This window comes from Gymnogyps californianus, chromosome 1, assembly GCF_018139145.2.
Source record: "Gymnogyps californianus isolate 813 chromosome 1, ASM1813914v2, whole genome shotgun sequence".
Classification (NCBI taxonomy): domain Eukaryota; kingdom Metazoa; phylum Chordata; class Aves; order Accipitriformes; family Cathartidae; genus Gymnogyps; species Gymnogyps californianus.
This window is the reverse complement of record NC_059471.1, coordinates 161235385-161251477: the sequence shown is the minus strand read 5'-3', so window position 1 is coordinate 161251477 and position 16093 is coordinate 161235385. Positions and strand designations below refer to the sequence as shown.

Here is a 16093-nt window from a genome sequence, read left to right as displayed (position 1 = left end):
TGCAGATCAAAGTACACGGTTGCTGACTCACCTTCTGATCTTGACTCCCACAGCCAAGAAATCCAAACTTTGTCTAGTTAGTTGCTGTGAAACCGTACAAATAGAGGAAAGAGAACCTCAGCAGCATTGCTTCAAGCTTGGAAGATGGGATGTTTTGCAAAGAGGAAAAGCAGCCTTGCCCAGTCTGCGCTTCTGCAAAAGTATGGAGCTGGTGGGGAGAAGGCGGCTCAACTCGTGCCTTGCCCCATGCCAGATAAAATGGCTGTGCTGTGAAGAGACAGCAAGGGGACGAGAGGCCGGGGAGGGATATCTGGGCAGGGCAGAGAATTTCCAGGGTGGTCCCTGTGTGAGGAGCGGGTGACCTTTGTGTCCAGTCTTTACTCATCTTGTTTCTTCCCATCTTCACAGCCTAGTCTTGGTGTCCACATACACCCAGCTGTCAACGCTTCTGCGCTCAACAGCCTTGTTGCTGAGGAGACCGTTAAGGTGCCCGAAGAGCAGGCGGCTGAAATGCTCTTTATCGCTGCAGTTAGTTACCTTAGTTGCTGAGGTTGTCTGCTAACTAGACACAGCTTGGAAGCTTTCCTCAAAACCAGGAATACACCTAGCTGGGACTCAGAGCGAAGCTTTTAGCCTGAGCACATGTTGTCCACAGCTCTTCAGGCCTTTGTCTTGCCTGGTGCTGGAGTTTTTCATAACTGCTCCTGACTGTACGCTCGGAGGGGAAAGGTGGGGGTGCTGCAGCCAGCTGGGAGCAATTGCCTTGCCTCTTTTGCGGCACTGCTCCCTCCATGGGAGGTGAGGCAGCGTTGGCAGTCCCCTGGAGACTGGCACAATGAACTGAGGCAAATAAAACGAGCAGGCTTATAGGAAGTTTTGCCACTGCTTTAGTGATAACACCAGATGAGAAAGAGAAAAGGGGATCTGGTTTTCAGTGGGGAAAAAAATGCATCATGTAGGAATCATATTCTGTGAATCACCGCAATCCGTTCTCCTTTCCTGCCTCAGGGCTGAAGCACTGGGCTGCTGAGAGCCATGTCATGTGTTTGGCACTGGACTGAGAAAAGTTTTAGGTTTCTTTGTGTCAGCTGGTCATGCCAAAGCCTTGACTACCCTGCTGTGCTCAGCAACTGTATCTAGAAAGAGAATTAGGTGCTGGGGAGGGAAAGAAGGAAAGAAAAGGTTCCAGGGGTGGAGGAGAATGTGGCTTCACACTGTGCTGAGAGCTGTTCACTAGTCCTGTCTGGTTTTTCTGCTGCTCCTGGCCTAGAGTCTTTGGCTTCTCCCAGCAGCTTTTCCCCCTGCCCTTGAACCCTGGGCCAGAGATTTCCCTGCGCAGCCCAGAGGTGTGAGGCTGGTGGCAGCTTTCTGCATCTCCCAGAGGTGTCTGCTGCAGTAACAAAGAATGAAAACAGCAGCACAGGTTTCCTTCTGCTATTTATTTTGCCATTAAACTCAGTCCAACCTCCTCATTTTCCTTGTGCTACACCATCAAACACACCTTCCAGGTCCATTTCCCAGGTGGACTTGACCCAAGGCCTTGCTTCTCCGTCACTGCTGTCTGGCCTCCAAATACACCCCACTTCCCCTCCTCGTTCAGAGCACAGCTCCGCAGTGACGTGCTGAATCCCCAGCCACTGAACCCAGCAGCAACCTCCCCATCTTTGCAGCCACTGCTGTGCTGTAAGATGCAACCAAAACCAGCCAGGTCGAGGATCTGGCTCATCCAAACAAGTGATGACTGAAAACCTGCTTGCGTCTCGCTGAGGACCCACAGCAGAAGCACCAGCCCTGAACACAGCCTCCCAACAAAGCTGCATGAATGTTATTAAGCAAAAGGCCTTTCTCTGAAGCAGCCACTCACCCATGAAAGTGAATGCAAAGTGCACACTGCAGTATGTGCAAACATCAAGAATCTGTTCAACTCTCAGCAGCTGAAATAATTAAACTCCAGGGTATCGAGCCAACATCTGAACTCCATCACTTCCTCCACCTTTGCCTTTCTAGCAGACTCTAAATCCATCATTGTAACTCCCTGTGCTGCTAAAGAAGCCCCATGAAGCATCTCTGGCAAACTTCCCACCCTTTCATCTGCTTCCCCCGCTCATTCCGTGAGCAAGACAGATCTCTTCTCCTCCATCACAGAAAGGTACTTGCAGAAAGATGCCTTCTTTGAGCACTGTGCCTGGCCAGCATGGGAGAGCAGCCCTGGGCAGCTCAGGGCCCATGGGGCAACTAGGTGGAAGAGCCAGCAGTTTTGATTAGGAAGCTGATTAAGGAGATGATAGGGCAAATAGCGTTCCTCTGTTTTTTTCTGAAAGCTCTGAGAGGGGAAGAGAGCACGTGGTTGTTGGAAGAATTAAAATAATCAGCTGGCAACCTGCTAAGGCTGGTCATGGATTAGGAACCAGCAGCTAAACCCAGAAGCAAATGAGCAGAATTCCCTATGGCTAATAATGCTATGTGCCCTGACCACCCCTGTCACACTGTTACTTCTCTGCCTGCAAGCCAGCAAGGCTGTCCTGCCGTGAGCTGCCTTTGCAGGGCTGTCCTGGATGCTCGCAGCGTGTCTGTACAAGGTTGCATTCCCATGAGTGCAAGGGGAAACACAGGCAGCACTCAAGCCTGTTGCTCTGCCAGGGAACTAGGAGCCATCCTTGTAACAGCTTTCCATCTCCCCCAGCCCCGTGTGTCTGCAGACAGGGAAACACCCTCCCCAACCAGGGCTGCCAGATTTGCACACAGGGCGGTAAGCAGGATGAGCTTCTCGGCACCTGGGTCTGACACCTCCCAGCAGCGCTGGGCTCACGGCATGCACGCTGGGGAGATGCTAGGCACCAGAACCAGCACACAGCTGGCAGGACTAAGTTGCTCTGCAGAGGGTAGCTATGCCCAGCTTGCAGGGGAGCTGGTGCCGACCACTAGCTGCAAAGCCCCGACCTGCTCTCACTTCTCCCGCTCTCTCTGCACCGTGCGAGCTGCTGGCACGTCTGCGTTCAGCCAGTGTGGCAAACCGGCCTCTGCAGGGTTAAAGCCAAGTTCGTCAGCCCAAGTGATGACAAGTAGGAAAGAAAATATAAGCGAGGAGTCATTAATTAAGGTGAGAAGCTGGGAGCACGGACAGCAGAATGCTAATCAGTCTGGAGGGGATGCTGCGTGGAAAGCAGCAATCGAGCTCCTTCAGCTTTAATTAACCTGGCTCTATATCAAGGACGTGACACCTTTTCTTCACCTCTGCCTTTGAGCTGAGAAACCAGTTGGAGCATGTACGCTGTTACTGGGCAGACAGGAATTCCCTCCTGGCTCTGGAGCTTCCCCAACCCGGGCTCAGCGTCTGCCCTTCCCACTCATGTGCTCCCCAAAATCAGGGCTTAGCACTAAGCAGAGCTTAGGGATAGGACCGAGGGCTTGCAGACGCTTGCCGTGCTAAATGCACCTTCTCCCCCAGGTCTTCTCTCTGTCCTCTGTCCTCTTTTATTTAGGCTTCCCTCCAAAGTGCAGCAGTCAGTCCGACCTGATCCATTCCCTTTGCAAGCTGGGACCAGGAGGAGCAGGATCAGGGGCGACCAACAGCCTGGCCGCATGTGGGCAAGAACAGGTAGCGTCCAGCTGTGCCGCGTCACTGCTCCCGACTGCCGTTCCCTTCTCCCTCCAATGCTTTGGGCTGTGAAGTGAGTCCTCACCCACAGAAATGATGTATACATTCATGTTACCTGGAGGCTGCTTGAGGCCGTGTGAGCTGGCCACCAGCCATGGCGTTGCGTGCAAAGGGTGGCTGCAGGACTAGCCATCCCCAGGAAGGTGGGCAAAGCACACTGGACGAAAAAGCACGTTTCCGAAACGCATCAGCCGCAGAGGAGCAGCAGCCACCACGGAGGAAGGGAGCTGGAGAAATCAGAAACAGGGATAGGAGGTGAGGGAGGCTCAAGGTACAGAGAGCAACATCAAACACTTGAATGGAAAAAGAAAAATAATTCCCAGCACAGTGCTTCGGCTGGCCTCTGCACGGGTAAAGGGGTGTCCTTGGAGCTGAGCTCTAGCGAGGCATGCAACAGCTTCAGTGAGGGTTAGAAATACCACGTTGCCTGGGAATTTTAAGAGCGGGCAGGACAAAGCAATAAGGGAAGATTTACGCAAGCAGAAGCGGGGGACAGAAAGATAAGAGAAATAAGGAGGGGCTTGTGGCTCTGCTCATGCACATCACAGCTCCGCAAGCCTTTTGCTGCCTGATGTCCCCCAGCCCCGCCGTACAACGCCTACAGCACTGAGAGCGTCGAAGGGCACAGCTGGGGCCAAAACCCCTTTACTTTTGATGCAGCCTCCAGCTGCCTCACTGAGGTCCCACCATGCATGGGGACAAGCGAGGACACCAGCGGCTTCTGCAGCCTGTGCGGGGCTCAGGACACCACCGACGGGGCTGCGCAGCCTCCAACAACTTCACGTTTGCCACAGGCTCATGTTGGCAATGGGCTCCCAACGATCAGTGAGCTGGCAGTAAATGGCTCCTCTCTGCTGCCCGGGGCTCCCCAGCGTTAGCTCCCTCGCTGTTTTAATTAGCTAGAAAGCGAGGAGTGCGGTCCCTGCAGATTTCCAGGCTACAGAGCCTGCGGTAGCATCCAGTCCTTGCATCTCCGCCTGGAAAGTCAGTCTGTAAGGGCTTTGCTGGAAGGATATCTCCATGCACATGCTGGCTGTGGGCAGCGGGGCAGGGGGCAGCAAACTGCCGTGGAAGGAGAGCCATCTGCCCTGTTCAGGGCAAAGGTGTTCACTCTGAAACCTACTGCTGCCATGACAATCTGTAACTGTTTCCCAGCTTCAGTGCAGAAGTCTGGAGTGTCCCACAATGCCACTGCTTTCACTAAACACTTTCTGCCAAGCTTGCCCTCTTTCACTGCTTCATGTTAAGGGTTACACACTTGGGAGCCACACAGCACTAATTAAATGCCATATGGAATTAAGGAAAAGGAGAGCTGTTGCAATCATGTAAAGTTTACTGTAAATATTGAGCTGGGACAGTGGCAGGTCTAATGATTTGTGGCCAAGGTATCCCAGGCCTGGCTGCAGGATTGTGGAGGAGGTCACTGAAGGAGCTCTGTGGGGCTTGAGCTCAGTTTAACGGGTCTGAATGAGCAAGCTCATCTCTTTCGCTGCCAAGAGAAAACCATCTCAGTGGGGATAAGGTGTGGGCCTGATGATCCTGGCCTCTCCTGGAGGAAAGCGAAGCCCCTGAGATACGGTCAGAAAGCATGATGCTAATGGAGTTTTCGCCCTCGCCTCTCACCATGGAGGTAGTTCCACAGGCTGGTCCCTTTCCCTTCCTCAGGGCTTGCCTGGCCAGCGATAGCAGTCCCTTTTCCCCCTCCTGGTCTCTCAGGTGATCTGTCTTTGTCCTCTTTCTAGGGTTTCTTCCTGGTCTTGTCCTACAGCATCACCAAAAGCTCCCAGGCTGCAGGACTGAGGCTCAGGGGCTACGTCTGTGCTGGCAAACAACGTAGAATCTGTGCTGCTTGTACTCGCAAGCCAGGTGGCATCACACAGCTTGTGTCCCCACAGCAAAGCTGTCTCGTGCCTGCAGAGGATGGACTCAGGTGGCTGCATTCACCTGCGGCACATGGACTTGGCACACTGGGGAAGCTGAGGACCCCCCTTGGTGCCCCTCCGCTCTCCACTCATGTCACAACTACGTGACAAAACGGGGGCTGCATGAAGTCAGCCACGTGCCCAGACCTGGCTCTGCCAGGCACCGCAGCAAATCACAGCATTGCAGCAATGCAAATCCCACTGGCTCGCTCCCTCACATGTGCGCTAGACTGATCAAAGGCCTTGCTTGGACAGTGTTTTTCTGGGCTTCTCCGGCAGCCTGATGATGTAGAAAAATGCTGGACAAAGCTGCTGTGGGGCTGGGGTCCAACACAGCCCAGTGATGCTCACCTCAGCTCCAGAGCAGTGTGACACTGCTGGGGTGGGGAGAAGGCTCCTGCCAAGACGTGGGTGCTCTGCCAGCACATCGCTTCCCGCCTCCCTCATGCCCTCTTGTCCTCCTTTCTGCCCTCTGCTTCTAGCCCCTCGCTTTGCCCTGCCTTCTCACTGCTGCTTTCTGTCCCTGTGGATGGCTCCCACCCAGCCCCACACGTTTCTCATTTATATTGCCCCTCTCCACCTGTCCTCTCACCATCCCTCCTTTTCCTTCTCTCTGCTTCTGTCTCCCTCTCCTACAACTTTCTCTTGAACACCAGCAGTGCTGGATCTGTCTTAAAACCCTCAGCTTTGCTTCTTCTGTACACTTCTGCAGTGTCTGCAAAGTCAAATAAAGCAAATGACACCCTGCTAGTGAGTCGGGAGCACCCGACTGTGGTCAGACAGCTCATACAGCCTCCACTACCTCCAGGCCAAACTGTAGAGCCCCACGCCGGGCAGAGATTGTATCCAGCACACAGCAAACGTGGCAGGAGAAGGAAATTACCAGGGTTTATTAAGGTCAAGCAGGGGAGAAATTCCAGCACCTTCTGGTGAATGTGATTTCTTGTCCCACCCCACCATCCCCATGGCACTTCCCATCCTTCCCACTGTCAGGCTGGGAGGACTCTTGGCCCTGCTGCGGGGTGTCATTGAGCTGCTACCGCAGCCAAAGGCTCCTTCGTGGCTGCTCGGGGCAGCAGGGACAGAGCAGGGGAAAGTTTTGCTCCCAGGCGGACATGGGTCCCACAGCAATCCCACAACGGTGGCCACCTTGGAAGATGCCCCAACCCACTGAGAGGTGTTGGCCTCACACTCTCCTGGAAGCCCTCTCCGTCAGGTAGAAAGGGGCACTGAGGATTGAACTAAATGCACATGGGTGTGATGGGCCTGCTTTCTCCTTTGCCTCACCACAACTGTCACCTGGGTCCACAGCTCATTTTGCAGCTTGGCTACTTTCTTCTGCTTTGGTGACAGCCATCAATTCACTCACAATCATCATCATCACGTGGAAAAAAACTGTCTGGCCAAGTCAGTAAACCACACACATGGGGCTAATATCACTGAATAACGTCACTGCTCAGAGAGCAATGGGTCCTTCAGCCCCAGAAGGAAGGGATGAAACTCCGAGCAGCAAGCCAAGATCAAAGAGGAGGCAGCAATGCCTCAGGAACTTGCAAAAGGCAAACAGAAAGTAAGCAGAGGGGCGGATCAGGTGGAACAATGTGGTGGAAGGAGGAGTTACCAGGTTTGTTTAGGAAGAACTGAGGATGGCTATCAGGAAATATTTCTGAACTGCACGCAGCACTATGAATCGGGACAGCGTCCTGCAGGATCTGCTTGCAAGAGCTAAAGCCAGGTGGGACAGAGCTCTAGGAAACATCCTCCAGCGAGTATTTCTGGTGGGGCAGGGTGGAGAGAAGAGACTGGACAGATGGTCCTTTCCTCCTTGAACTTCAGAGAAGCCACAGGTGCAGAGGGGAGGCATGCAGAGGTGTCGGCACACAAGCCATTCCATTCTTCACCTGCCATGGCATAAATCATTTGAGTATGACTAGTGACTGCTGCGGCGTTTGCATCACCGAGCTGTTGGCACAGATGGCTGACTTCCTTGTACCTCAGCCAGTGTGGCAAAGGTCCTTTGATCGGGGTGCAGGGGCTAGGGAAGGGGATGAAGGTGGACAAGGGCTGCCCCTGGCCCATGGGAAAAGAAGGGCATGTGGGCAGGGGACAGTGTTTCACCGCTTGCAGCTGCCAGGGAGAGAGGCTGCCAGCTACCCTATTCACGCTCAGGTCCCTGTGCATTCTCTCCACCCTTCCCACTCATGCTCTGATATGCCCTTAACAGCCTGGATTTCTTACCAGGATGTTTTTATTTTGGTTGCCTCCCTCTTAGAGTTTCAAGGTGCTGGACAAAATTAGCAAGTTAGGAAGTCGGGAAATGGAGGCCTTAAAACCTGTTGCAGGAATGCCACCCAGGTCACTTGGCATCACATTAACATGTCCCTCCATTCTGCATCTGTACGGGTGGATTCTGCCATTCCTTTATGAATGTTGTGGGTCAGTGAAGGTGAGTAGGGACATTGGGTTAACCATTGCCACAGGATCCTTTGGTGGCTCTGCTGCATCCATTCCCTTCTGCCCCACATTATTCTGCCTGTTTGGGAATGGAGTGGCTACTCACTGGCTGGAAAACAGGTTTCTTCACTTTGTTCATCTGTAGTGAACAGTCAGAATCTCCTGAGTTCCTCTTGGAGGGATCATGACTAGGGGATGGCCAGCTGTTGCCAAACTTTCCTCCTCCAGTAGCTCCTTCTGAACAGAGACTATGGCATCTTGTAGCTGGTGAGTCCATTCTCTGGCATGACTGGCACCTTCAGGGTCCCTCTTCCTGGTGTTCTCCTCTAGGACCTGGGTCACCTCAGTGTTGCCTCTATAGAAACTTCTGGTGCTGTTGGTGAGACCTTTGCCCACATTGACCACGTGGACCTTCTTTCCAACTCTCTTCTTCTTCTTCCTGGTCTTGTTCTGGAAGAAGTGGCAGGTGAAGACCTGCTTGAAACGCTTGCGGAAATGCTTGGAGATGAGGGCGTAGACAATGGGGTTGAGGCAGGAGTTGGCGTACGAAAGGCAGTGGGAAGCCAGGCGGCAAACGTAAGTGGCTCGGTTGAAGGGGAAGTGGCCAAACCAGAAGCACAGGATGACCAGGTGGTGGGGCAGCCAGCAGAGGCAGAACAGGATGGCCACAGCCACAATCATCTTGGTGACCTTACGCTTGGCCTTCCGGGACTCTGAGATCCTTTCTATGGGGTCTACGGAGGTCCACAGGAACTTGATGGTCCTGGCATATGCCAGGCTCACTACGGTCACGGGCAGGAGGTATCCAAAGACAAACGTGAGGATGTCCAGAATCTTTCGGTGCTGGTCCTCCCAGACGGGGATGCAGATGGGCACTCCGTGGTAATGGACAATCTGGTAGTAACTGAGGTAGGGCCCCGCAAAAAGCAGCGACAGTGACCAGATTGCTACAATGGCCACTCCTGCGTTTTGGGAGGTGCGGAGATCCCGGGACTTCAGTGGATAGCGAATGGCCAGGTACCTGGTGAGGAGGGGAAGGAGAAGAAGAGACCAAACACAACACGGGTGAGATGAGGTATCTCTCTTGCCCTGTGGAGCTACCATCTGTGCACCCCTCCCCACGCAGCCACCCATCTCTCCCCCTCCCCACCTCTTGGTAGGGAGGGTTACAGTGAATTCACATAGAGATCAGGGTCATCCCAACAGTGGGTCTGGGATCTCTATCACCCACTCTGCTGTGCTAGCTCGGCAAGGGCAAGCAGTGGGCCTCTTGAACCAGGGAAGAGAAGGATAGGAGCAGGACCCAGAGGGCTCCCTTTTTCTCCTGTGGTGTGTTGCTGCCCTGGGGCTTTTGCTGTTCTTGGTTTTGCATGGTGGACACCAAACCTCAGCATGTGCCTGCACTCCTCCTTCCCAAGTGAGGGCTGGGCAACCAGGCGGAGAGCTTGGCTTGGTGCTGGGAGAGGGCATGGGGAGCTGGGGATGCTGGCTCTGCTGGCCCTGCCTCTGGGGAGACCCTACCTGCTTCTTACAGGACACTCAACAGGGTAAGGACTGGCCTTTCTCCCACCCCTTAGCTCAAGGGTGGCAAACACGTTGCCCCTGAGCTGAGGGACTCGAAGGGAAGGGGACACTTACCTGTCAACGGAGACGGCGGCCAGGGTGAAGCTGCTGGCATACATGGTGAGGTAGATCAGGAAATGTACAGCCTTGCAGGCAAAGGCCCCAAAGAGCCACCCATCCAGGGTGTAAATGGTGGCCTGGAAGGGGACGCAGCAGACAATGAAGCACAGGTCGGCCATGGCCAGGTTAAGGATGAAGAGGTTGGTGGTGTTGTACTTGACTTGGCCGTTCTGCAGCAGCGCGGCCAGCACCAGCCCGTTCCCCACAGTACCCAGGAGGAAGATGAGGGAGAAGATGACGGGCACAATAATCCCTGCTGCTTGTAGCTCCGGGCTGTTGGAAGAGGCATTCCATCCCCCTGGCATCTCCCCATCTGACCACAGGGACCTGCGTGGGGCGAAAGGGAGATGCAGCACCTGTGCATGGCCGTAGGCACGTGGGTGCTGGTCGGTGTTGACCACAGTGGCCACCAGAGCTCTGGCCCTAAGGTGCCAGATCCCGGCCTTTGTTTGACACCCGTGTTTCTTCCAGAGACGCCAATCCCAACCAGCTGGTTAAATGATGACGTCAAGATCCTCATGACATCGCTTGCAAGAATGCTGTTGGGATCAGTCAGCCCACATCTGCCTGGCTGAAGCCCCTTTCTCCTGCCCAGATTCACATCCCCACCACAGCATCCCCTGTGCTCCCAGCCCCTTGAGGGACCCCCTGCCCTGCCGCTTGGCCTCCCTGACATTCCTCCTACAATCCCAAAGCCGCTAAACCTCTTGGGATTGCTTGCTTTGGCAAGCCTAAATCTTGGCTGGTGTTCATCAGGGCTCGGCCGCGAGGCCATGGGGAAAGGGGCTCCCATGGGCTGCGAGTGGTCCTGGCACACTCAACCCAGGGCTGTACCACCTCCGGCAGCAGGGACCTGATGCCTGGATGACACCCCGCAGCAGAAGCACCCCACCACACTCCCACACTGAGGGAGGAACTTAAGCTGGGATCACTCCACCCTGGAGCTGGCTGCTCCTTGCTCCCTGTGCAGTAGTTATGCTCCACAGAGGAGAGGCAACTAAGGGCACCTTTTCCTGATGCTGAGAGGTGGTCATGGGTTGGATGGTGGCAGCTAGGAGAGGGTGGGGGACAGACCTCGGAGCCACCTGAAACACAACACGATGATCATTGCAAAGGAGCATATTATTACCGCAGCTCAAAGTATTGTGATTTGCTGCAAAACTTCCTCCAGCCCTGAGTAACACTGCGCTCAGGCGAGGAGCGCCAACAGCCTGTTTCCTAACGAGCCTTCCCCGTGTTGTGCTATCATTAGAACAAATTGTCCTTCCCTGAGCAGCAACCAAGAGGGAAAGACACCGTTATCTAGCAACTGTTGACATGCAATTAACTCTTTTTTGGCTCATGCAAGCTCCTTCACCCCATGTTCCCCCCTCAGCTCACACTACTTCTCCGTCCCAGCAGCCTCTCTGTATCACACCAAAAGGTCGTCCCTGCCTCTCTGGCTCTGCGGTCCCCTCTGTCCTACTGGTAACTATCTCCATCCGGCCCTGTGGGATCTCCTTGCTCGAGCAGAGGATCCCAGTCTCCCTCTGGGCATGCAGCTCGCATGTAGACTGTGGGGCATCTCTGGGAACCAGCGTGTCCCTGCTCAGGGAGCCTGAGGCCACCTCTCAGCTTGGGAAGCTGGCACTCACCTGTGCGAGGAAGGGCTTGCAGCTTCACCACTGGCTCAGGGGAGGCCTCTGGTCCAGTCCAGGCAGCAGTGGCAAGGAGGACGTGGGCCACCGAAGAGTTTGTCCAGGCAGCACCGTCACCCCTGCCCGGTGCTCCTCTGCCTCCCCCTGCCCACCGCCAGCTCTGCTTTCTCTTCTCCTGGCTCCCACACTCGTCTCTCTCCTTCTGGAGCTCCACTCCTCTCTCTCTGTCTCCCCCTTTCCCCTCCCTCTGCTCTTGCTGCTGATCCATTGATCTCTGTTTTTTTTTTTTCCCCTGCTCCCTGAGGTTGGGTTTAGAGTTAACTCCTCTCTTCCCAGCCTTCCAACAGGCTCAGCTGCTCCCTGCTCCAGTGAGAAGGGAGCGGCAGAGAAAAAGCCCGCTGCAGTCTGGTGGGAAAGGGAGGATAGAGGGCTGCAGGGTCCCATGGATCCCAGCGGGTCTTGTGGGCACCCCTTGATGCTGGGTGTTCAGGATGTGTTGCCCAACACCTCTGGGGAACATGAATATCCCACCACGGTGAGCCTGACCCCTGCTGCATCCTTGGGATATGGGTCTAAGCTCCTCTGGAGCACAAGCAATTAATTCCTATTACTAGCTGTTATTAATTAATTGTTAGTAGCATGGCACAGAGCAGATCAAATCTCTCCCACAATGTCTGACCTGGGGAAGGAGGGGAAAGCAGGTTTTAGTTTCCATCTAGCCCAGATCTGCCCTTCACCAGCATTGCCGGTGCACTGCAGTGTGGGAAGGGAAGAAAAGCCATCCAGGGAGACCATCTCCAGAGGTTCGGCTCCGTCACAGCTGCCCAGGACAGCACATGTGCTGGCTGATGTGCTGAGAGGCGACAGTGACCCACGCAGCCCTCCTGCCCCGCCGCCCCGCCACCGTGTCCACCCCTGCGATGGGACCTGTGCCCTGTGGACTTCCAGGTGCGCTGAGGCCGAGCATGGCTTGGTGGCCCTTTCCCGGCAAGACCCGAAGGCCACCAGCTTCCCTTCACTGGGAAGGTCCTGGATGCCTCTTCCAATGATGGAGCAAGATGCAGAGCAGGAGGAGGAGGAGGAGGAGGAGGAGGAGGAGAAGAAGGAGGAGGAGGCGCCGGCTCCTTCCCCTCCATAGCAGCCCCGATGTCCCCGCCGGTGTCGGCGGCACCCCTCGGCCTGGCGGGAGGGACCATGCAGCCTCTCCTCCCCGCCTGCCCCTCTGGCGGGAGGGAGCGAGGTGTCCCCGCCGGCTCACTATCAGCCGCTGTAACCAGGGAAAAGGGGAAGGCCGTGCCTCGGGACGCGTTGATAACCTGGGGGATGCGGCGGAGCGCAAGCCCGCAGCCCGGCACAGCCTGCCGCAGCGCCGCTCACCATGGAGGGACAACACCGTGGCTGCCTCCTCCTCCTCCTCCTCCTCCTCCTCCTCTGCCTGCTCCCGCCACTGGATGCCCTAGGCCCGCCGCCACCTCCGGAGGAGCCCCGGGAGCCACCGCCGCCGCTGTCCGGCACCGCTGACCCCGCCGCCCACCTGCTGCGCGGCCGCCCCTCGGCCCCGGTGCGGCCCTACAGCCTCTCGCTCTCCCCTGAGGACTACCGCTACTCCCCTAAGCCCCGGCACCTGAGGCCCGGGCGGCTGCGCCGGCTGCTGGGCTCAGCCTTCGACCCCTTCTGGATGGCGACCGAGGAGCCCCGGGGCCGCAACGGCAGCGTCCTCGAGGAGAACCTGGAGTCCCTGAGCCGGGACCTGGCGGAGGGTGCCGGGCGCTACCGCCGCAAGCTGTGGCGGGAGGCGGAGGGGCTGGAGCTGCCTGCCCTGCTGCCCCCCGGCCCGGGGCTCCCCCCGAGCTGCCGGGGGCCTTGGCCCGCCGCCTGCGGCAGTGGCTGGTGGAGCGGGCCGCCTGCCGCCTCACCTCTGCCTGGGTCGACCTGGGACCCGTCTTCTGGCCCCGCTGGGTGCGCCACACCGCCTGCGAGACCGGGCCTCCCGGCTGCTCCTGGCCACCCGGCATGACCTGCCGCCCCGCGCAGCTCACCCACATCAAGCTGCTAGCCTGGCACTGCTGGGCACCTCGGCCCCCCGGCCCCCCGCGCTGCGCCTGGCGGCAGATCCCTTACCCCGTCGTGGCCGCCTGCAAGTGCTCCTGCCGCTGAGGGGGCTGCGGGGGGCTGCGGAGGGACCCCCCTCCGGCGCCTGTTCTTGCAGCGAAATGGCCTGAAAAGGTGAACGGCCACCTGGACTCACCCTCAGGGCCGGGAAGCCGGGGGGGATAATCCCCCAAACGGAGAAATAAAGCTCCAGAAAGGAAGTGGGGATTGGCTGCGGTCATTGCTGTTTGTCGCCGAACCCCCCGGGCAGGGGGGATGCAGCTGCTTTGCCCCTCGCCTGCCAGCGCGGGGAGGCGTTAGCACTGGTGGAGGCCCTTGTGCAGCATTTATCTCCAGCAAAGGCTGCGGGATGGGAAAATTGCGGCACTCGGCAGCAGGTTCAGACCCCGTTTGCATCAGCCCCAGCGGGCTCGGTCCAAGCTGGGGCATCCCTGCCTGCCTGGGCAGGGCTGCGGGCAGGGAGCGAGGGCAGAGGGATGCTGGCGGGGAAGGGGTAGAGAGAGGTGGGTCGCAGCTCAGGGTGGAAATGGCGGTGTGGAGAGGGGCTGGAGGGCATCAGTGGGAAAGGGGGTAGGTTTGGGACTGCAACGAGGCAGCCTGGTGAGGGTGGAAGAAGCTGGGGGTGGGCAGGGACCCAGGGCTGGAAGCATCCATGGGGGTGGATGTGTATGGAAATGGGATGGGACAGGACAGTCCCCTGCTTCAAGGTACAACGGGTGAGATACGGGGATCCCACACCTATCCCACATGCTATACAGGGTGACAGCTTGAGACCCAGGGGGAAGCCTGGCAGAGCAGTGTACGGGGTCTGGGCTGGGTTGGCGAGCCCGAGGCGGAGAGGCAGCCGGAGCGCGAGGGGTCAGCTGCCGAAGGAGAGACAGAGGGGAGAGGGAGGTCGGGGCACCTGGTGAGGAGAGGAGGAGGAGGAGGAGGAGGAGGAGGAGAAGGGGGGAGCCCACGTGTGCACACAGGAACAAGTGTGTGCATCACAGGGGAGGGAGGCTGCTCCTGCTCTTGCTTGCAGCTCAGCAGTGAGACATCTGTATGGCGGTTCTCCCATTGAGGGGGACTTGAAAGCTGGAGCAGGGTTAAACTGCTTGGGTTGGCTGCCCTGAGCGGAGCAGAGACATCAGCAGGGCTGCCTGCAGAAGCCCAGGGGAGAGGGGGTGGCCTGGGCTAGGGACCAGCAGGGGCGGGGGGGGAGGGAAGCATGGTACAGGTGTGCAATGGAGGTGTGCAAGTAGCGGGGAGCAAGGGGATGCATATGCATTGGGCTCAAAACAGCAGTGATTCACTCAAACCCCCTGTACCAGAGCCCATCTGGCTGAAGCTTTGTCTCTTCCAGGTTACAAGAGGGGCCTGAGCGCAACCTTCTGCTGTTTCCCCATTACATTCCCCATTCCCAAAACAGTGCCTGTTGATAAGGGGGAAGGGTTTGCAGCACCGTGAGGGCCTGGCACCACACAGAGGGAACTCCATATCGTACTTTATCAGCAGGCTGAGCTCAGGGCCCTGTGGAGATGGAAAATTAAATAAAATCAGCACACAGTTACACTACCAGGTGCTCTAACAAGGTCCGGCAGCAGCCCTATGGAAAATGCGTTTCTCCCCTGCCCTCTGCATCCCGTAAAGCCCTACAACCCTGGATTAGCTTCTGTATTCTTCTGCAGTTGCTCTGGTTCAGGTCAGACACGTTGTTGCCCTGTAGCTTGCTCCCTGACTGCCTAACGGCAGGTAGCCTTTTCGGAGCAGGTCTTTGCTGACGTGACCCAGTGCCCTGGCACCCAAGCCCAGCACACCCTTATTTCGGCTAGAGTCTGTCCGCAGCTGCAGGCAGCTGGTACTCAGTTCAGCACATGGGCAGACGGCAGGACACACATGATTTCTCATCTGGAGCAGAACCGATGCAAACAAAGCAATCCTGAGAGATGCCCAGGACCCACTTGTTCCTGCTTGACTGCTAAATCACTACCCCAGCATGCCTTGGAGGAGCAAATCCAGAGATCCTAGCCTGCTGTGTGTTCTCTGCTGTGTGAAAATTGCAGCTGATGGAGGAAAATTACAGGTTTCTGTCACCTGCTCTGCCTCCGGCCTCAGTCCCAGGCAGACACAGGCCCTCTCGCCACACTGCTGGCCTCTGCTTGCCTTGGCTTGCCCGCTGCCAGACGGCCTCTCCGGGGTGAGACGCAGCTCCCAGGGCAGGTTTGGGAGTGCCACAGCAATGGGCAAAGCCTTAGAGCCAGCGCTGAGGACCAAGCAAGCCTCACACCTAACACCCGAGAGTGAGGAGAAAGGAGCACTGGAGCTTTGGCTGGCCCATGTCCTCTTTCCCAAACTAGCTGCCGGTGGCACAGGTTGCCAAGGGCTTGGGAAACCGCCCTGCCTTGGTGGGGAATTATAGTGGGCAGATCTGCCGGGGTGATGCTGCTGGACCCACAGGAGAGCACGGAGGAAGCAGGCGACCTCGGGCGTACCAGCAACACTACATTTCCATTGGCAGGAGAGAGCAGGAGCTGCAGCACTTCAGCACCCAGACTGAGGCTTCAGGGAAGACACAACAGCGTCTGGTCAAAGTGAGAGAGGATGGGCTGCAGCTCCTGGATGAGAAAACAAGAGCTGGACAAATA

At 56.9% G+C, this 16093-nt stretch overlaps 2 protein-coding genes across 2 annotated transcripts; one reads left to right on the top strand and one right to left on the bottom strand.

Annotated features, from left to right (window-relative positions):
• Positions 1-8169: 8169 nt before the first annotated feature.
• Positions 8170-10022, bottom strand: GALR3 (galanin receptor 3). The gene is made up of 2 exons (XM_050915388.1): positions 9673-10022; positions 8170-9055 (listed from the first exon to the last, which is right to left on the bottom strand). Exons 1-2 carry the CDS (start codon positions 10020-10022, stop codon positions 8170-8172), a joined length of 1236 nt encoding a protein of 411 aa, XP_050771345.1.
• A 2710-nt stretch (positions 10023-12732) lies between these two features.
• Positions 12733-13511, top strand: LOC127018831 (noggin-like). The gene is given in 2 exon segments (XM_050900608.1): positions 12733-13194; positions 13197-13511. Coding segments are annotated over 2 exon segments (777 nt in total).
• Positions 13512-16093: the final 2582 nt, after the last annotated feature.